The sequence below is a fragment of the Neoarius graeffei genome, chromosome 11 (assembly GCF_027579695.1).
Source record: "Neoarius graeffei isolate fNeoGra1 chromosome 11, fNeoGra1.pri, whole genome shotgun sequence".
Lineage (NCBI taxonomy): Eukaryota > Metazoa > Chordata > Actinopteri > Siluriformes > Ariidae > Neoarius > Neoarius graeffei.
The window spans coordinates 70,386,026-70,408,423 of NC_083579.1; the positions used below are offsets into that span (position 1 = coordinate 70,386,026).

Here is a 22,398-nt window from a genome sequence, read left to right on the forward strand (position 1 = left end):
TCCTACTTCTTCCGGGTTATTCATACAATACAATACAAGATTCGTTTTCTTTGTTTCTTTCTCAACTGCCTCGCGCGTTTTATACGATTCGACTGAATAAATGACCACCAGAAATACAGACTGTACATTGACAACCAAAAGCACACACACGTTGTTTCATCCGCCATATTCTCGGAAGGAAGTTACTCGGTAACCACGGAAACATTTCGCGCACACGCATTTCAACTACCGTGAAAGAAAACCACAAACATTTCTCGCTAGTGTGGACAGATGCACTAAACTGTACCGGTATACTTTGTATCGATACAGTTATACCACTTTCGTACCGGTATATACAGTGGTGCTTGAAAGTTTGTGGACCCTTTAGAATTTTCTATATTTCTGTATAAATATGACCTAAAACATTATCAGATTTTCACACGAGTCCTAAAAGTAGATAAAGAGAACCCAGTTAAACAAATGAGACAAAAATATTATACTTGGTCATTTATTTATTGAGGAAAATGATCCAATATTACATATCTGTGAGTGGCAAAAGTATGTGAACCTCTAGGATTAGCAGTTAATTTGAAGGTGAAATTAGAGTCAGGTGTTTTCAATCAATGGGATGACAATCAGGTGTGAGTGGGCACCCTGTTTTATTTAAAGAACAGGGATCTATCAAAGTTAATAAAGGAGATATAAAGGAGATTTCTGAGGACCTCAGAAAAAGCGTTGTTGATGCTCATCAGGCTGGAAAAGGTTACAAAACCATCTCTAAAGAGTTTGGACTCCACCAATCCACAGTCAGACAGATTGTGTACAAATGGAGGAAATTCAAGACCATTGTTACCCTCCCCAGGAGTGGTCAACCAACAAAGATCACTCCAAGAGCAAGGTGTGTAATAGTCGGAAAGGTCACAAAGGACCCCAGGGTAACTTCTAAGCAACTGAATGCCTCTCTCACATTGTCTAATGTTAATGTTCATGAGTCCACCATCAGGAGAACACTGAACAACAATGGTGTGCATGGCAGGGTTGCAAGTAGAAAGCCACTGCTCTCCAAAAAGAACATTGCTGCTCGTCTGCAGTTTGCTAAAGATCACATGGACAAACCAGAAGGCTATTGGAAAAATGTTTTGTGGACAGATGAGACCAAAATAGAAATTTTTGGTTTAAATGAGAAGCGTTATGTTTGGAGAAAGGAAAACACTGCATTCCAGCATAAGAGCCTTATCCCATCTGTGAAACATGGTGGTGGCAGTATCACGGTTTGGGCCTGTTTTGCTGCATCTGGGCCAGGACGGCTTGCCATCATTGATGAAACAATGAATTCTGAATTATACCAGCGAATTCTAAAGGAAAATGTCGGGACATCTGTCCATGAACTGAATCTCAAGAGAAGGTGGGTCATGCAGCAAGACAACGACCCTAAGCACACAAGTCGTTCTACCAAAGAATGGTTAAAGAAGAATAAAGTTAATGTTTTGGAATGGCCAAGTCAAAGTCCTGACCTTAATCCAATCGAAATGCTGTGGAAGGACCTGAAGCGAGCAGTTCATGTGAGGAAACCCACCAACATCCCAGAGTTGAAGCTGTTCTGTACGGAGGAACGGGCTAAAATTCCTCCAAGCCGGTGTGCAGGACTGATCAACAGTTACCGGAAACATTTAGTTGCAGTTATTGCTGCACAAGGGGGTCACTCCAGATACTGAAAGCAAAGGTTCACATACTTTTGCCACTCACAGATATGTAATATTGGATCATTTTCCTCAATAAATAAATGACCAAGTATAATATTTTTGTCTCATTTGTGTAACTGGGTTCTCTTTATCTACTTTTAGGACTTGTGTGAAAATCTGATGATGTTTTTGGTCATATTTATGCAGAAATATAGAAAATTCTAAAGGGTTCACAAACTTTCAAGTACCACTGTATGTGAACACAGCTTTAATGTATCAGCCCTGTGACGATCTGGCGACTTGTCCAGGGTGTACCCCGCCTCTCACCCACAGTCAACTAAGATAGGCTCCAGCTTGCCTGCGACCCTGTACAGGATAAGCGGTTATGGATGGATGGATGGATGGATGGATGGATGGATGGATGGATGGAGTTGCGTGCTCACTGTAGCCTTCAGATTTCTGTTCTTGGCTGAGGAGTGGAACTTGATGGTGGAACACATTCACCTCAATGTTCGATGTACTGTGCATTCTGAAATGCTTTTCTGCTCACCACAGTTGCAAAGAGTGGTTATTTGAATTACTTGAACCACTCTGACCTCTCTCATCAACGCCGTGTTTCTGGACGCTTTTTGTTTTTCACGGCATTCTGTATCAACTCTAGTGACTGATTTGAGTGAAAAATACCAGGAGATCAGAAGTCTCTGTAATACACAAACCAGCACCACTAACCGTGCCACAACCTCAGAGAAAGGAATGAGTTCACTTTTTCCTTCATTCTGATGTTTGATGTGAGCATTAAGTGAAGCTGCATGATTTTATGTGCTGCGCTGTGATCATGTGATAGTCTGACTGGATGAATGAACAGGTATTCGTAACTGTCTTACCACAGTTGAGCTCCTCTGCGGTGAGAGTGGCCACAGATCGGCCCTGCAGGCGGCTGGGGTATTCACACGTGGCGGCGGCCTGGGCGTTGCCAGACTCTGCGTACTGCTTCAGTAGGTCTGCCAGCCATAGCAGCTCGCAGTCACAGTTCAGTGTGTTTGAGTCCAGACGCCTGAGCAGGGACACACAGATTTTACTTAACCTCCTGTCCATTAGATTTTATTGCCTGATAGTGTAGGATAAGAACAGGAGTTAGATTTTACCAGAAGTGGACAGTAACGAAGTACATTTACTTGAGTACTGTACTTAAGTACACTTTTTGAGTATCTGTACTTTACTTGAGTTTTTTTTTTTTTTGGAAACTTATGACTTTAGCTTCACTACATTTGAAAGGCAAATATCGTACTTTTCCCTCCACTACATTTCTATCAAGGTCCTCGTTACTCGTTACTATGAAGCAGCTTTGAAAGTGGATGTTTTTTTCTTTTCTTTTCTAAAACGTGATTGGTTTTTTCCCAGCCCATCCTTAAAAAAAAATCCGTTTCCTGTCCACCAGGTGGGCAAAAAAAATTTCAGTCGGGAGGGAGGGATTTATTTATTTATTTATTTTTATTATATATGGATGGATAAGAAATCGCAATGCTGTGTTTGCTTTTTCTTTCAGTACTTTTTTATTACAAAAGCAGACACATTTAATAAAATATGACGGTTTAATCAACTGAAACTTGGACAAAAACTTTAAGTTAGCATTTTAAATGCTGACTGCAACATTTGCAAAACTTTTACAAAGGTACTTAAAATGTCCGACACACGGACTTTTTGTAGTTCTAAATCGACCGTTAGGCCTAGTTCGGATGAAATTACACTATTAAAATGATCACTGAATGATTTGTTTTTCTGAATCTTTACTATTTTGTTGTTCGCTAGAATACCATTTTGCGATTTCACACTTCAGCAAATGTTTGAAAACTCCGGATCTCCTTCCTTCATGGTGGCTGCCATTTTTTTGTGCAGCACGGTGCATGCGCAGAGCTGATTCGACAGGGCTTTCTACAAGCGCCGGCTGCCGGCCATACAATTAAGTCCAGCCGGCTACTTTAATGACTGTTATTTTTGTAGCCCACAGGCTCTAAATATTAATTTTCGATTTTAATAAAATTAAATGTTTATCTAACGGACTGACAATAATGTCAAATTGAACCGTTGATCAAGGGAGAGTAACTCATCCGCGCCCCGACATGCGGTGTGCGCGCGCACTCAGCTGCGTGAATGTGTCATGCACCGAAAATAAGAGACTTACAAGCCAGGAACGCCTCATGATGCAATACGCAAGAAAAGAAAGAAGATTTACTGCCATTTTACTTTGTATTTGAGTAAAGTGAATAAATAAATGGTCTGTGGAAAATACATTTAATCCTGGGAACTGCGTGCACAGGAGTTTATTTTGTGTTTACTCCGCCCCCCCCGGCTGGCTACTTATTTGTCATGGCTGGCTAGTATGAGCCTTAGTGGAAAGCCCTGGGAATGCGGAAATGTCAAGTTCGATTTTAGATTTACAAACCCGAAAAAAATGTCGAAAAACCGGCGTTAAAAAAAAAAAAAATTCACCCGCACAAACGGCACTCACCCGGCCGATGGACCGGAAACAGAACATTTTTTAATAATGGCCCCAGGTGACACTGAGACAGCTGATCAGTAATCACTAGGGTCACATCCATAGACTGTATAAAATCAAGTTCAGTGATTTCTCAGCAGCGTTATTTAACACGATCAGTTGATGGCAGAATGGAAGGAGGCGGTTCTTCTGGGGAATGTACTGTACGCACCCATGGCCCATGAACCCATGCTTCAGTTTTCTGCAAGGATTAAAGATTGCTTTCGTTTTGAATGTTTGCTTTGTTTACCTAAAACGAACCACATCACGGCCTCCAAAAACTCGCCGTCCGACCTGCGGAAGCATATCGAGGTATATAAACGTTTTATTCCAAGAGAAAGGTTGCAACGAAGTTGTCTGTGCTTTTCGAGCTCGCGATAACGTTGCAATAGCTATGCAGTCTGGTTAGTCACATGACTTTCTATGGATTTGCCCGCCAAGTTGCCGTAGCCTTGTCCACGGCTAACGTTAACACATAGCTAGTTAACTTGGACACCGTTAGTTAGCATGTAAAAACGGAGTTACGCTAACATGAATAACGTTAACTTATCCGAAGTCTTTCAGAAAAATGTTTCAGCATCATGTTGCCAAATAAACAGAATGTAGAAATCTTTCTTTTCTAGTAGCGTTAGCTACACAATATGATTTCGAGTTTGAAAAGAGTTTGCTGGCATGTCAGATAGAGCTTCACTGACTAGCTAGCTTAACGCTAAACCACAACGATGGCACAGCACGCGTTCAGTTTGTGAATTCACAAAATAATCCAGTCGGTTGCTTCAGAGGCATGAGGTATTATAAGCGCTGTGGCAATAATACAACAATGCGTTGACAGAAAATGTACTTTTAATACTTAAGTATTTTTAAAAGCAAGCACTTTAACTTAAGTAAGAATTTGACTGGAGAACTTTCACTTGTATCAGCGTAACATCTGACCTGTACTTTCACTTAAGTAATAAAGTTGGGTACTTTGTCCAGCTCTGCATTTTACACATTGTTATCAAACAGCACTGTCATGTAAACACGGTAAGTGTAATATAAATCATAAAAGAAAAGCTCTTTTTAAGAGGCCCTTAGATCACTGTAGTTTTTAAACATTAAATATCTAATCAGACTTTATAAACTTACACAGATAATAACGTCCTGCTCATACGGTTTAATAACTTCTAATCTCTCAACGTCATGTTCCTGAGAGACAAATCAAGCTGCCCGTTTGTACGCTATCTTAACTCTCAGAATACGAGATTGCCCTGCAGTGTGTGACCTTCCTCTTTTGTGCTGTTTTGCATTCGCTCAGAGCACTCACAGTCTCTTCATGGACTTTAGATGGGAGAAAGTCCCCAGTGCAAGGTGTGTTATTCTGTTGTTGTGCAAAAACCTGTAAAAGGCAGACAGACAAAAAAAAAAAAAAATCACACAAAGAATTAAGTGCAATCATCTCTTTCCACATATAAGACACATCAACTACAGAGAAGAGTTCTATATAATTATTTTTATTCTATCCACATTCACTGGATATGAACAATCGCATGCTCTGATTGGCTTTTCTACTACTAGGCTATCAGCTCATATACCATGAGTAGAGAAAAACAAAATGGCGGCGCGCAGGCTTGTAGTACTCGAGTCTGACTTGTGCTCTAATTTTAAGGACTCGTGACTTGACTTGGACTTGAGCACTGATGACTCGGACTCGTGCGTTAACTGCATTCGGACTCGTAAACTGGACACAAGGACTCGGATTTTTTCTTTATTTTTTGTAACATATCATAATAATTTGGCATAAGATATTTATATCTACATTAATTTTTATACTAATTTCGTGCAAGAGAATGCACATTCACCTGTTCATACGTCATGTTCAGGAACAAACTAACGTTCATGGCGCTAAAACGCCTGGAGAGAACGCCGCTAGGATCGTCCGCTTTGCTTATACAGACTTCTCGTGCAGTGGGAAAAAAATGCACTGCTATGTGTTCCATATGTAGAAGAACTAGGGCGGCACGGTGGTGTAGTGGTTAGCGCTGTCGCCTCACAGCAAGAAGGTCCTGGGTTCGAGCCCCGGGGCCGGCGAGGGCCTTTCTGTGTGGAGTTTGCATGTTCTCCCCGTGTCTGCATGGGTTTCCTCCGGGTGCTCCGGCTTCCCCCACAGTCCAAAGACATGCAGGTTAGGTTAACTGGTGACTCTAAATTGAGCGTAGGTGTGAATGTGAGTGTGAATGGTTGTCTGTGTCTATGTGTCAGCCCTGTGATGACCTGGCGACTTGTCCAGGGTGTACCCCGCCTTTCACCCGTAGTCAGCTGGGATAGGCTCCAGCTTGCCTGCGACCCTGTAGAAGGATAAAGCGGCTAGAGATAATGAGATGAGATGTAGAAGAACTATCGAGGAGACGACGGGGACGACCTCGAACTTCAATCGTTATTTGGTAAGACTCCACCCAGAGAAGGAAGTGACACGCTATGTTCATTGTCTGTTGATAGTGGGCGGGGCTTGCTGAGTGATGAATGAGGTTTTTATCTGTAGCCTGTTAACTCAGGCCCTGTCCACATGGCAACGGATTCAGGTGAATCTGATAAAATTGTTTATCGTTTCGGCCTGGCGTCCACATGGCACCGGCGTTTTGGGTGCCCCAAAACGAAATCTTTTGAGAACGGGTTCCAGAGTGGAAAGATCTGGCAACGGCGCCATTGCGAAGTCGTCTGGATGAGTAGAATGGATTTGTTTACGATGACGTCACAACCACATGACTGTGAGTGCTTCACGCCGGGTAGAAGTGTAACGAACTCGATGCGAGTTGTCAACAAATCCTATAACTTGGTTCATGAAACGCGCTTACAAAATATTTTCACTGTGAATATTTATTGTGTAATGGTGCAAAGTGAGAGAGAGAGAGAGAGAGAATAGCCCTTAGGGCAGAGTCAATCCCACCAGCAAAAATAGGGAAAAAAAGGAGCGATCTCACCTCTTCAGATGTTGGTTTAAGTCCTACAATACATTCCTCAAAAAGGGCGTAGAAGAACAAATTAATCCATCAACGTGTAGCATTCAATTTATTCCGGACCATTAAAGACGCCGCCTTCCGCGTAGAATCATACATCATCCTTGCCGCCATACTGGATGGGTCAAAGCGGAGAATAAAGATGCCTCATTCATGTGCTGCGTTTAACTGTACCAACAGGTTTACCGTCCAAACGAGATCACATGGGATTACCTTTCACAGGCGAGACTGGAAAAATACTTTTCATTGTATTTGGTCATTCTAACGTAATTTTATGAACAGATTTTTCTGACTTTGTGGCTAATATGAAGTCTCGCGCATAATAGTTTATGCGCATGCGTCCTTACTTCTTCTATTGTTGTGGTGTCTCCAAAGGGACTGTCTTACAGCGCCCCTAGAGGTGTGGCATGTGTATTCCATCGTTTTCAGCAAGCGCTGCGTTGCCATATGGACCTGATATTTTACTGATCCGTTGCCCATGTGGACGCGATATTTTTTTTTTTTAAATCTTGTTGCCGTTGTGTGGATGTAGCCTAAAATGGGGCAGTCAAGCAGGAACGTTAGTCCGACACAGTAGCAGAGACGCTTTCACATAAAGGCAGCAACAGCCACTGTCAGATGGTGCGGATGGAGTCTTGTTCTCAGACTTGACTCGAAATTTTCTTTAATGACTTCGACTTGACTCAGACTTGAACACTGGGGGCTTGAGACTGGACTCAGACTCGAGGTTTAGTGACTCGACTACAACACTGTTGGAGCGTTTTGCTGAACCAACTGAGGACGAAATAAAAACTCGACTCGAAAACAAAACTCCAAAAAGTACAAAAACAAGCAACAAAACACGGTATGAAAGTATCTGATGGTAAGAACATATTTTTTTTCTTTTTCAAGAATTATTATTATTATTATCGCAGGCAGCACGGTGGTGTAGTGGTTAGCGCTGTCGCCTCACAGCAAGAAGGTCCTGGGTTCGAGCCCCGTGGCCGGCGAAGGCCTTTCTGTGTGGAGTTTGCATGTTCTCCCCGTGTCCGCGTGGGTTTCCTCCGGGTGCTCCGGTTTCCCCCACAGTCCAAAGACATGCAGGTTAGGTTAACTGGTGACTCTAAATTGACCGTAGGTGTGAATGTGAGTGTGAATGGTTGTCTGTGTCTATGTGTCAGCCCTGTGATGACCTGGCGACTTGTCCAGGGTGTACCCTGCCTTTCGCCCGTAGTCAGCTGGGATAGGCTCCAGCTCGCCTGCGACCCTGTAGAACAGGATAAAGCGGCTAGAGATAATGAGACGAATGAGATGAAAAATAAAAATGCTGTTTCTCAAAATCCAGTGAATGTGGATATAATAATGCAGTTACTCCACTCAATTTCGTTATACATGGCTTATAGTCAGCTCGGCGCTACGTGCCTCGTCGGCTATCAGCTCATGTACGACTCGATCTCGTGGAACAGCTGGAAAAAAATATACTGTGACTAAGGTACATTGTATAAAACACCGTAAGCATTCGACTATTAGAGTGGATACGTTCTTTCCAAAGCATTTACAAGACCTTTTACAGCGTGTACATAAGGAGACTCTTGTATAACATTTATAGCAATGCGAAGAATTTCACTGCAACCAGTCATCTACAAAATACTGGACTTTTAATGGGAATCGGTTGCAAAACGTTTGTAAGAAGCGACTCGATGCTCTATTCCCAGCTGTGAGGACTATATGCTCTCTGAAAGGCCAGTCCTCTGAGACGCTCTTATTTTACACAGGAAATAATATGACTTCTTTCCCAGAGTTTGTGTAATCACTCCTTCGCTCTTTACCAAACATGTTCTGGAACTTCAAACAGCATCCATCACCGATCACATATCAGTATTAAAAACAGATGACCGTGCTCACTGGATATTGAGAAGCAGTGCCATCTTCCATTAAGCATGGGCTGAGCTGAGAGACACTTCCTCTTCCCATCTGGCAGACGTCCCATGGACACACTAACCTAGAAAAATATTCCGTTCTAATACGTCTGAGAGAAAAGGAAAAAAAAACAACCCTACATTGATTTTTCATATGCGCCAGCTTTATAAGCACTTCCTGCACCTGGGATCTTTAAGAGGTCTCTCTCTCTCTCTCTCTCTCTCTCTCTCTCTCCTTTCCTTCTTTGTGTTAGCCCAGGTGGCTCCTCCATCGTGTTCTCAGAGGGGCTGGAAAAGGAGGCTGGATTCCAGCACGTCACCCGTAAACAGAGGTGGAAAAAGGAATCGGAGCAGCTACCACAATTCCAAACATCTGGTTTGAAATCCAAGAGGAGGGTTGTTGGGAAGCAATCTTTTCCAGAGTTCATCTTCACTGCAAGTCGGGCTCATGTACAGTTTTGGGTGAAGTAAGCCAGACTTTCATTTTCATACACCAAACTTCCACAGATGCAACACTGAAAACTGATACCGCTCTCCCAAAGGCACGAGGCGATAAAACTTTAACCCTCTGGGGTCTGAGGGTATTTTCTGGCTCGGATTTTGTCGTCAATTTCAACAAATCTAAGCAGTATTTTCAAAGTCATGTGACTTTTTTGTATTCAGCACAAGTTCAGCTACAATAATATCTCTGTAGTCTGTATGTCATGATTGCACTTTTTAAAAAATAACATAAATAAAGATGTTGTAAAAAGCAGGTTTAGAACTGTGTTGGAATGGGTGAAAAACATGACCGTACCCATCGTGTCGAACCGTTTTGGTCACTTGAGGTCATTCTGTTCAGTCTGAGGAATGGATCGAGCACGAAAACTTAAATCTGCTCCACTGATTTGGACAATTAACTGGCCATCAAAAAATTATGTCCTATTGTTTTGGGATAAAGGGTTGGCAGTGGGAGGGATATTCAGTGAGAAGGGTAAAACATTTCCATTCCATTCAATGAGAAGAGTGTAAACCCCTCCTATTGCCATCTCTTAATCCCATCAGGTCAGGTCACAATGGGTAAGGTCGTGTTTTTTCACACATTCCAACACAGTTCTAAAACTGCTTTTTACAACAGCCTCATTTATCTGGTATTTGACTTTATTTTGGTATTTGACTTTATTCAGTGTGTCTTGAAATTAACTCTTGTCCTATTTTACTCAGTTCAGAGCCACAACCAACTCTGTTACTCTGTTACACAATTACCCTGCCATTTTGCTCCCACTCCAACTCCGCATTTTACTCTCTAAACTCAAAATCGAGCAAAATTAACTATTTGAGGAAAATACTTTTAATTCTGGAAAAATTACGCAGTCATTTTTCCTGTGTATGCACTAACAGCGCACGCATATCAACCGATCTGCTCATAATAAATAGAAGAAATATTTACACTTACTTGAGTTGATCTTCGGCTGGATCAAGTCGAAGTAAATTAATTAATTAATTTTTTAATTAATTTTAAAAAAAGGCACCGCTCATTCAGTGTCGCAGTTCTCAAGATTGAATTGAATCGCTGTCCTGAATCATCCGAAGCGCATAAAATCCATGTGCCAGCTCATAAGTTTTACCTCCAAATAGCCTAGACTATGTCTGATACCCCTTTTCCACCAAATCAGTTCCAGGGCTGGTTCGGGGCTGGTGCTGGTGCTGGTTCACAACTCGTTCAACTTGCGAGCCAGCTGAGAACCAGTTTGCTTTTCCATAGCTCGCGGTGCTAAGGGAAGCCATGTCATTACGTCGCTGTATACGTCAGTTACGTCGCTGTATACGTCAGTTATGTCGCTACGTTTGCATAAACCTTGGCGCGAATATCGAAGCAAAAATAATGCGGAAGAAGCAGCAGCAGCAACAACAGCAACAATAATAATGGCTGACTTTGCGTTTGTACAGCTGCTGCTTCTCGTCGCTTAAAAATGGTGATCTTTCGCGGTCTTGTTATTGTTGTCGGTCTTAACAACTCCGCCCCCCTGCTGACGTAAGCGGTTCTTTCCTCTGGCCCAGCAGAGAGTTGGTGCTAGCCTGGAACCGGTTTTTCTGGCCCCAGAGCCAGTTCTTTGTCAGTGGAAACAGAAAACCCGGTTCCAAACTAAGCACTGGCCCCGAACCAGCCCTGGAACTGCTTTGGTGGAAAAGGGGCACGAAAGATTTTATCCTGTTTACGGTGGCCGTCCCCACCGCGAAAGAGAAACCAGTCGAAACTGAAAGAGTGAAAGTGATGATCATGCCGTTACCACGTGAACAGTCTTTTATGAATGCATAAGTGCGCGCTCAGCGCTTCGACTCTGGTGTGACTGAGTACGGTGACAAGTTTTATGTTCCATCTAATTTAGGCAATTTAAAAACTATAACGTTATTTGCCCGTGGGCACACAGGAAAGTGTAAAAGTATACAGTTTCTGTCGATATGTTTATCATGCTTGTATGATGAAAAACCCGCAAAGATATTTATCTAAATACGGTACATGACCTACTCATTCTAAACCTGTCGAGCTTCACCGGCGAAGCTCTCGACCCCAGAGGGTTAAAACGTCTCCATATCACGACAAAGCTGATTCCATTTATGATCACACACAAAAATAGAACTTTTGAAACTGGATAATCAGAGAGACTAATTGAAAGAGTTATCGCGCCAGCTTTTACAGGAATCCGTGAACAGAAACTTATGTTGGAGGCGTTATGTGATTTTCATCTTACCGTCAATGCCAAGGCCCTGTCATTGCAAAATAAGCAATATGATCACTATTATCATGAAGAGAGGTTGGATTAGTGTGTGAGATCACCCTCATGCATCTACATGTCTGCTTTGATCTCCAGGCCAAAGACTCATTAACATGCTGAAAAATGGGACAACGAATGAATCCTAGAGGATGAACGTCAGAGAGATGATATCCTACAGAGAGACTCACAGCCGTTCCAGCTTGGGCAAGTGAACGAAGGACTCCGGTTCTAACGCTTCAATGTTGTTGAAATGGAGATATCTGTAAGAAAAGAAAGAAGAGACAGAGCATAAGAGATAGAGTACGTTCATTTACGACAGGAATTTTATTTTTGCTCTTCTTTTTCTGCTTTGAAATTCCAAATGTCTTCCATTTTCAACGTAAATAAGAATTTGGTAGGCACTTGGTTGAATACAAACACGAGCAGAAGAGATTTATGAGCTGAGACTGCTATCAAAAACGCCCATGAGAGAAAGCGATCTTGCCAGTATTTGCTGAACTGGCTGAAATTCAAATCGTAAACAAAGCAGATCAACTTGATTGTTTGCAACCATTTTTGGCAACAAGTGTAAGCCTGGCAAATTTCATATCCATTTCACTTATTCGTACCCGGTTTGTTTCGACACAAATAAATTATTCATGTCTGTTACTTTCTACAAAAAGAGTCAATGATGTAAGCTAAAATTTCATAATCCTTGATTGTTACTGGCTGTATCAGTGCACTAAGTGCTGGTTAGAATGATGCAGATAAATTACATTAAAGGCCGAGCCAAAAGTCTGGACACACCTTCTAATTCAATGGTTTTTCTTAATTTTATTAGCAAGAAAACAGAGTCATCTATATCCCCTGCCCTATTTATCAACTATATACCAAGTTTCAAGATATTATTTGCCACATTTTTCAAGTTCTGCTGCAGGAAACCAACCCGACCTCTTTACACTGACCTCAGCAGCCCATGGCATAAACCCAGCGGACCTTTGGTCCAGGTGAGCTAAAAATTAACATTTCTCACATTTCTTAGTATCAAAAGGCACAAATACATTACTTAAATCAACACATATACCAACTTTCAAAACCATACCACTCATAGTTTTCAAGTTCTGCTCCGAAAACAAAACCTACCCCTAAGACTAACCTGAGAGACTAAGTCTGAAATTGTTTCCATGGAAACATCTCATCTCATCATCTCTAGCCGCTTTATCCTTCTACAGGGTCGCAGGCAAGCTGGAGCCTATCCCAGCTGACTACGGGCGAAAGGCGGGGTACACCCTGGACAAGTCGCCAGGTCATCACAGGGCTGACACATAGACACAGACAACCATTCACACTCACATTCACACCTACGGTCAATTTAGAGTCACCAGTTAACCTAACCTGCATGTCTTTGGACTGTGGGGGAAACCGGAGCACCCGGAGGAAACCCACGCGGACACGGGGAGAACATGCAAACTCCGCACAGAAAGGCCCTCGCCGGCCCCGGGGCTCGAACCCAGGACCTTCTTGCTGTGAGGCGACAGCGCTAACCACTACACCACCATGCCGCCCCTCCATGGAAACATGAAAAATTAAAATTTCTCAAATTTCTTAGTATGAAAAGGCACATCTACATCACCTTGTTAACATGTATACCAAGTTTCAAATACGTATCATGAATAGTTTTGGACATACGCTCCGGAAACGAACATTGCTCTTAGAAACTAAGTCAAAATCTATTTTTTATGTAAAAATTTGAAAAATACTTTTTTTCAAAAATTCAAAATGGCAAAATGCACCACGTCACATGTTGCTTGATAGGTATACAAAGTTTCATGAAGATATCTTCAGTAGTTTTAAAGATACGGCCCAGAAAAGAAAATGTGACCAGACGGACAGACCCAGTTTGTATATCGAAGTTGTGGGGGATAAAAAAAAAAAAAAAAAGTTACTTCATGTCTTAAAGTAATAATGGATGACGTTTCTCTTTACTCAGCTGAGCGGTTCTTGACATAACATGGATTACGACAGTTGTGGAATCGGGCCATTTACTGTATTTTTATTATTTAATGTTTACTGTTTGAGCTCAAACATTAAAAGTAGACGACCTTTTGATTTCATAAAATCGGTGAAATTTAGTTCCCTCTGAAATTTGGTCATTGTGATATATATGTTATTTACCAGCTGGGAGGTCCGTATGGTGAAATACCGTGACCGAGGTCTTGAAAGTACTGGTAAATAATATATTTATTTTTTTCTTTACCAAATTCTAACAGAAAACGAGAGCGCCGGAAAGGGAAAACCCAGCCGAGCCGCCATTTTGAATCCTCATTCACGGCTGTAATGCAAATGGCTTCCTCCTCGGTATACAAGTGCACTTCCATGGCAGGAAAAAAACTAGCCTGGCTAACGCGACTTCAAAGCTCTACGAGCTATTGGTCTGGCCAAGCTATTAAGCCAAACCGTTTCCCAGAGCCCGTGGTTGACCCGCCTCCCTGAAATGCCTCAGTTTGCTACTGGTCGAAGCCAGAAAAGGCTGTGACGAAGCTTAAACCAATCACATCACTCTTTCCTCTGACGTATGCGACGCGACGGGGCTAACTGGTAGATTAAACTCTTACCGAAGCCGGTCGGGAGCAAGGCGAAAATGTCCTTCCTTTCAATAAATACCCCCAGGGCTGCTCTTTGCTCCGTTTTCAATGAGAACTTCCCGTTGAATGCTTTCAATACAGCATCTACCGCTGTGTTAAAGGCTTGCCGCTGCTCCATGTTCGTGATGTGAATGAAGCGCTTCCGGCATAGATTCTGTAAACAATCTATGGCTTCCAGTCGCAGTTCTACTACGTCAGTGCCTTGAACACGCCTCTACCCAGGGCCGTTGGAGATGCTCAAAGTTGATTGGTTCCCGATTTTTCGGGAGCTTGGAAATGCTGTAGATAGCCTGCCTGGCCAGACTAAGCTCAGAACAGGCCCTCGTGTTGCATCACGCTTAGGATGGGCGGGCCCAGGCTAGAAAAAAACTACATTTTGCCGCCTATGTAGTCCCCTATTTATACAAAATTGAATCATTCAGGATTCAGCCATGTTTTTGCTCGGGGTTAGCAACAGTTACAGGTTTTTAGCTTTCTCCTGAAATGTTTCCTTTTATTTCTTCTTCCTCAGGGTAATAAAACTCGCTTTCGCTGTGAACACTGTCGCTATCGCGATCCATGCTGCAAAATTAATGCTATTCTCCTGAGAAATGCTGGCAAAAATGTATAAGATTTTTGATAATCTTATAAATAAATTTTATAAAAAAAAGATAAATGTTGACAAAAATAATTCTACTACGTTTGCTGTTGTTGTGAACGAGCGAGTCGCCAGAGGTCCGTAACCGGGATCCGTAACTGGGGTCCGTACCGTAGGATACGGACCTGCTCGCCAGCCAATCAGAGCACAGGATTTGATGGAAACCGCACCGCGAAAAAAAAATATGTTTATTTCTGCAATATCTAAAAAACAACAATAAATATCTGCTGACAGATGATATTTATTACCGGTAGTTTGGTCCTGCGTTTCCTTTCCTTCACAAATAACAACGTCTTTTCTTCTCACTTTCCGTTACTATAGTCGGTCTTTCACGTTTCATTCACACACTCGCGTCCTCCATTTTTCTCTCCTGTTTCAAATCTGTATCCCACAATGCCTTGCGTGAACGGGTAAAGCCCACCACATCATGCATGACGTAGTATCTTGAATCAGGTCATGATGAAGCAGGAAAAAATAGCGGAGAATTTAGGGCCACGTGGCTCTAAATTCATTAATTGTTCTTTTTTTTATTTATTTAAAAACCTAATAAAATTGGAAGTCTGTGATTTGAATTCAGTAGCTTTCAGTCCACTAAACAAAAATAACTGGGTGTCGGGGAAAATTCATTTTATGACCTAAACTTGAAAAATCTGAAAGGCGGTCACATTTAAGAACGCAAGTAATTGCACTAATTAACTTTTAACGAGGCACCAGTTAATTGAAAAGCGTTCCAGGTGACGACCTCATGAAGCTGGTTAAGATAATGCCAATGGTCTGCAAAGCGTCATCGAGGTAAACGCTGGCTACTTTGAAGAATCGAATGCATGAAACAGATTTTTGAACGTGTTTTTGTTTACCAAATAATTCCATACATGTTCCATGTGTTATTTCATAGTTTTGATGTCCTCAGTATTGTTCTACAGCAGGCATCACCAAATGGCGGACCTCGGTCTGGATCCGGACCCAGTGATGGTTCTGTCCGGACCCGTGACCAATGGTAAATTCACGAGATTAAGTAATTTTCATGGAGCATTATTTTGGACGGTCGTGGCTATTGACAGCGGGCGCTGCTACTCCAGTTAATACGACAATAGCTTCACTCAGTTGAGCCAATAAAATCGTTAGTTTACCCAGCGCACCACAGCACAGCAACAAGCAGAGAGGAAGAGAGTTAAGCTCAGAGACAACATGGCTTGCTCCAAAAGGCGGCGGAAAGTAGACAAGGAAAATCGTTGTTTTAAAGATGAATGGACGGAGAAATATATGTTCATTCTTCCGGCGAGCAGTTCAAAACCAGTGTGCCTCATATGCTCCGAAAACGTGGCATTAATTAAAAGCGGCAACGTGAAGCGCCACTACGAAACAAAGCACAGCTCTTTTGAGCAAAGTTACCCCCTGAAGTCCGAGCTGAGGGCACGCAAAATAACCCAACTGCAAGCACAGTATGACAGGTCTACCCGACTCATCACACATATGCGGCTTTTCCACTACCAACGCGGCTGAGTCGGGCTGAGCCGTGCCGTGCTGAGTTGGGCTGAGTCGGGCTGAGCGGGGCTGTTGGAGTTGCATTTCGACTACAACCGCGCTGAACCGTGCTGGCTGGAAGTGGGTGGACACATTGGGTGGAGTTAGAGAAAGTGGGTGGACGTCACGTGATGTCGTTAGGCGGCGCAAACAGTGACATCAGTGAGCTTTTAAGCGGTAGTCTCACGACCTGGATAGTAAACAATAAACATGGAGGACATGGAGTCGTTAGTGTTGCTGGTCTTGGTGCTGTGGCTTGTTGTCACCGACAACGCCAACAGATACTGGCAAGAGCGTATAGATGAGGCGAGGCGCATAAGGCTTCAGAAATTCTTGTAATTCGTAATTCTTCTTCTTCCGGGTTTACGGTGTTTACAGATCCCAGCGTGCTCGCGGGGCGTGTGTGGGCGTGTGAGGACACTCCTCCTCACCAATCAGTGCACAGGGGAGTGTCTGCTCACGCCCCTAGCCCCACTCGGCTCGGTTTGGCTCGCTTCAGCCCCACTCCAAAACCGTGCGAGTTTTGGGTGCTAAGCAGGGCTGAAGCGAGCTGAGTCGTGCTGCTCTGAGGTAGTCGAAACGCGAGCCGTGTCGGGCTGAAGTGAGCTGAAGCAAGCTGAAAAAGGGTAGTGGAAAAGGGCCAATACATTTACAGCCCAGCAACGTGCAAACGAATGTTCCTTAAAAGTAGCGTGGATTTTGGGGCAACATAAACACGTTGGGGGCGGCACGGTGGTGTAGTGGTTAGTGCTGTCGCCTCACAGCAAGAAGGTCCTGGGTTTGAGCCCCGGGGTCGGCGAGGGCCTTTCTGTGCGGAGTTTGCAAGTTCTCCCCGTGTCCGCGTGGGTTTCCTCCAGGTGCTCCGGTTTCCCCCACAGTCCAAAGACATGCAGGTTAGGTTAACTGGTGACTCTAAATTGACCGTAGGTGTGAATGTGAGTGTGAATGGTTGTCTGTGTCTATGTGTCAGCCCTGTGATGACCTGGCGACTTGTCCAGGGTGTACCCCGCCTTTCGCCCGTAGTCAGCTGGGATAGGCTCCAGCTTGCCTGCGACCCTGTAGAAGGATAAAGCGGCTAGAGATAATGAGATGAGATGAGATAAACACATTGGAGTGTGTTCCCTGGTCTAATCAAAGGAGCACTGCACACCTTGACTATGTTTGGATCAACTTACAGCTGTGAGTCGGCTTTTTCCACTATGAACATTGTCAAAACCAAGTACCGTTCTAGGCTCAACAATGAACACCTACATATCTGCATGAGAATGGCACTCCAACCAAGATTTAAATTACTGGCAGGTCAGCCACATGCCCGTTTTTCTCATTAAGAAGAGTAAAAGAAGAATTAAAAGAGAAAAGTTCAAAGAAAAATGTTCTGTCTGCATTCCCCCACTTGTTTTCTGAAGATGTGGACTTTTCTTTCTTGAAAAGTAGGCCCTCATTTTTTTAGGCTGGGACCTCCTTACAGTATTTTAAGAACAAAGAAGAGAAAATGTGAAGTCAATGCTCTGTTTGCACTTTTTAGTTAATGTTTTCTGAGTTGACTTTTTTACTTGAAGTGTAGGCCTTCAATTCTTCAGGTTGGGACCTCTTTAATTTAAAGTGCCATTCCACCATTGGATGTATTTTTTTGGCATAAAATACAATATATTTTATGACAACATGACTAGACAGATAAATCTTTTAGCTTCAAAATGATATATCAAACATCATTTTTTTGACAAGTATATTAATTTTGCGACCAAAGTCACCTACCCTTTTAATTTCCGCGCGGTAGTGAAACGTGATGTCATCGGCAGGTTCCCCTTCTTGTGTACCATGTCACGTGTGACGTGGCACAGATTATCAGCAATGGCGGATAGAACGCGATTGTCAGCTTCGGAAAAGAAGCGAAGGAAAATAGCAAGTGATGCCCAAAGGAGACGGTCGATGGTGAATATCGGCACAGCAATCGACAAGTGGAAATCGCGTTCTATCCGCCATTGCTGATAATCTGTGCCACGTCACACATGACGTGGTACACAAGAAGGGGAACCTGCCGATGACATCACGTTTCACTACCGCGCGGAAATTAAAAGGGTGGGTGACTTTGGTCGCAAAATTAATATACTTGTCGTTGTCAAAAAATTATGTTTGATATATCATTTTGAAGCTAAAAGATTTCTCTGTCTAGTCATGTTGTCATAAAATATATTGTATTTTATGCCAAAGAATACATCCAATGGTGGAATGGCACTTTAACGCTACGTTCACACTGCAAGGCTTAATGCTCAATTCCAATTTTTTTGTGAAATCCGATTTTTTTGTGAGGTCGTTCACATTAACAAATATATGCGACTTGTATGTGATCCTCAGTATGAACGAAAAGCGACCTAAAAGTGTTCCGCATGCGCATTGCAGGATACGACGACGTCACACGCAGTGAGCATGGCCAGTGTTTACGGAAGTAAAACCGCCCGGTTGCGGTATGACCCATCCAATCTAGCTTGAATAGCTGCATCCCCCCAAATGGAAATCAGCTCCCTAACCTCTGCGTCCTTCCATTGAGAAGATTCAGAACCTTCACAGCCTGAAGCATCCCTCGCATTGATGTCATGCGCAGGGGCGCAGATACGTTTTTTGAACTGGGGGGGACAAAGCTGCCAGCAAACCAACCCCAACCCCGATATGCCTGTCAAACTTGTTATGGGTTACCATAGCAACCAAGCTCGAGCTCGCAACCTGTGCAGTCTGCGCAGCTCAACCAACCGAATATCAGTCTTTGTTTTGTTTTATGTGAGTTGTTGCAACTATGTATACACTGCTGTGCACCTCAATAAACCGAATGGTAATTAGTCTTTTGATTTTTACGTGAGGTTTGCCTTATGCAAAGAAAGACAGCATAGACGTTTTTTCCTCCCTATAAGTGGGGGGGGACCGAACGAAGTGAATTTAAATCTGGGTGGGACGAGTCCCACCCTCTATCTGCGCCCGTGATTATGCGCCATGTTGTTGTAACTTTTTTTGAGAGACCCGCCGCCTACTTCAGCGCAGAATAGTGACGTTTGTGGCTTGTTGATGACGTGTAAGTCAGATGAATGCGACCTGGCGGTTCAGACTGAAGTCGCATATGAAAAGAGCGGATAGGAATCGGAATTAGGACCACATATCCAAACGGCCTGGGTCGGATTTGAAAAAATCGGATCTGTGTCGTTCATATTGTCAATAAAAGATCGGATACAGGTCACATATGGGCGAAAAGATCGGATTTGAGTCACTTCAGCCTGCAGTGTGAACGTAGCCTATGAGAAAAAGGAGTTATTCCACTCTGTTTGCACTTTTTTATTTATTTTATTCTGAGGTTTCTGTTTTCTTTAATCTGAAATAAAGGCCTTGAATTTATTTTCCTGGGACGACTTTTATTTATGGTAAAAGAGATAGTTGTGCACTCAGTTCATTTCCTGCATTGGAAATGAACAATAAATATTGTTGAAACCATATGAAAATGTGGACATAGGGGAAGGCTATAAGACACAAGCTGGACTTCGGTTCGGACCTTCTACTTGGAAAAAATTTAATAACTGGACCTCAGTGACTTTTAATTGAATACCCCTGCTCTACAGTGTTGAAAAGAGTCCAAATACAGAAAAGCCTATGAAGGAGTAGGATTAAAATGGTTAAAATAGTTAAAATGGTTAGATGTGATGTGAAAGCCGACGTGTAAATGAAACACGAGTACAGGCTTTAAATCTGAAACAGCGATCGAACACATTTCAGTCTTCGATCAAGACACAGCGACTCGATTTTGTTGGTTGTTGTTATTTAATGTCCAGTCAAACCAGTCTGAACTGACATAGCCAAAAGAACGTACAAGTGGTCAGGTTTGTCATTATCTAATCAAACTGAACTGAAAATGTTCTGAAAACACAGAACGCAAGTTCTGTTCCTATTACATTTGACTTTCTCACACGTATTTGAGATTACAGAGACTTTCGTTTTCCTGGGAAAAGTAATGATGTGTAAAGATGAGTAGCATGCTACAGTAGATGCACAATGGTGTAACATAGGGAACAAATTAAAAATTCAGGTTTTGATTTTATGTACTGAAATAACTATTAGGCACAATTTTTACAATATCTATATAAATTAGTTGTTTTTACCCATTTTAACCTTGAAATCAGCATTTTAATGATTACCCATAAAGCATTGTTTATCGCGCTAAAACAAGCAAAAATGTCATAAGACAGTGGAAATACTACCTTTACTACCTTCACGTAGCGTCTTTCTCGATCGCACGTGCCTAGAAGCGTACCTTCTAGAACAGGGCTTTTCAAAGTGTGGGGCACGCCCCCCCTGGGGGGCGCCAGAGTTCTTCGGGGGGGCGCAACGTGAGAGACAAAATGGATCGATTCTTAGTACCTAAAGCTACAGGGAGTGAGGAGACGGCCAAGCAAAAAAACAGAGCCTCCAGGATGTTGCGATTTGCAACTTCAGCGCAAATTCAACCAATCCCCGCGAATTCAGGGCGGTGTCGCAATTATATCCAATCACCGCAACTTTCCCGCAAATTTGACCAATCGTTGGCATCGTCTTGAGGTGACGTCGACAAACTACCTTCCGCCTTACTTCCGGATGTCTATGTTCAAGAGAAGCAGCATGTGCGCAGTGTTGCCAGATTGGCGGTTTCAAGTGCATTTTGGCGGGTTTTGAATATATTTTGGACTGGAAAATGTCAGCAGTATCTGGCAACATTGCATGATGTGCGAGTCAGTGTTTATATAGGCTTAAATTCTGTTACTGAAAGTGTGTTATGTTTACAGTGAAGGACTGTGTGCACTTTATTTTTTTTTTTTACTTAATACAAGAAATTAATGGATGCCAACATTTTTGCCAAAATGGTATTTTATTTTCCATTGTTTAGGCAGCTTCAGCATCATACTGTGAGATTCTGTTCAAATTGATTTTTTTCTTCTATGAAGCCTGAGCCATTTATTTTATTAGTTTATAATTATTGTTTAATTTAGTCTTCAGGAGAGACTGCCTGCACACAGTACTAGTATTAATAGTTTTTTTTTCTTACATGAAAGCTGAGGCATTTATATTATATTTGAAGGTAACTTCATGTTGTGCTGTGAGGTTCTCTGCACTTTAACTTTTGAACCAACAGGTGCATTTGGATAAGTAAAGCCTATTTTTCTGCATTTTTGTAGTCCTGGTAATCTTTTATATTGGTAAAGTTGTTTATAGGACCATTTCTCAGTGTCTTTGTTTTTTTAATCAATAGTTTTTTGGTAATAACTTAATATTTAACATATCACTCAATTTTAATCACAAAAAGAGAAAATTTCAACAATTTCTCGCAACTTTCACTTCCTCCCGCAATGTAATCGCAACAAAAACCTAAAAAACACCGCAACTTTCATCGCAATTTTTTGGAAACCCCCGCAACATCAGACATTTTAGCCCGCAACAATCACAAAAAAGGCCCGCGGAATCCTGGGGGGACTGAAAAAAGAAGGAAGTATGACCACGATTATTTAAAGTTTGGATTTTCATGGACTGGATCTGAAGATGCTCCACTGCCACAGTGTGTTGTCTGCCAAGAGGTGCTAGCTAACGATGCTATGAGAGGTTTAAAATGTGTAAAACAAGATGTTTTAAAAAGCACAGATGTTTAAAATGTGAAAAATAAAAAAATAAAAGTGTACAACAACCATTTTTTAAAAATACGAATGGAACATTAAGTATAGCAACAACAAAAATTGTAAGGGGGGGCGCTGTTGTTTATTT

At 42.4% G+C, this 22,398-nt stretch overlaps 1 protein-coding gene across 5 annotated transcripts in view; it reads right to left on the reverse strand.

Moving 5' to 3' along the window:
* The window catches only part of LOC132894609 (peroxidasin), a 300,221-nt gene that overhangs the window by 127,925 nt on the left and 149,898 nt on the right, over nt 1-22,398 (reverse strand). For all 5 annotated transcript variants that reach the window (XR_009655662.1, XM_060934684.1, XM_060934683.1 and 2 more), the window contains exons 5-7: nt 12,033-12,104; nt 5,501-5,572; nt 2,546-2,715 (exon numbers count right to left, since the gene is read on the reverse strand). Coding sequence is in view for 4 of the 5 variants with exons in the window: in XM_060934684.1 (XP_060790667.1) it covers nt 2,546-2,715; nt 5,501-5,572; nt 12,033-12,104 (314 nt within the window). In the remaining variant the exon portion in view is untranslated. The remainder of the gene's footprint in view (nt 1-2,545; nt 2,716-5,500; nt 5,573-12,032; nt 12,105-22,398) is intronic.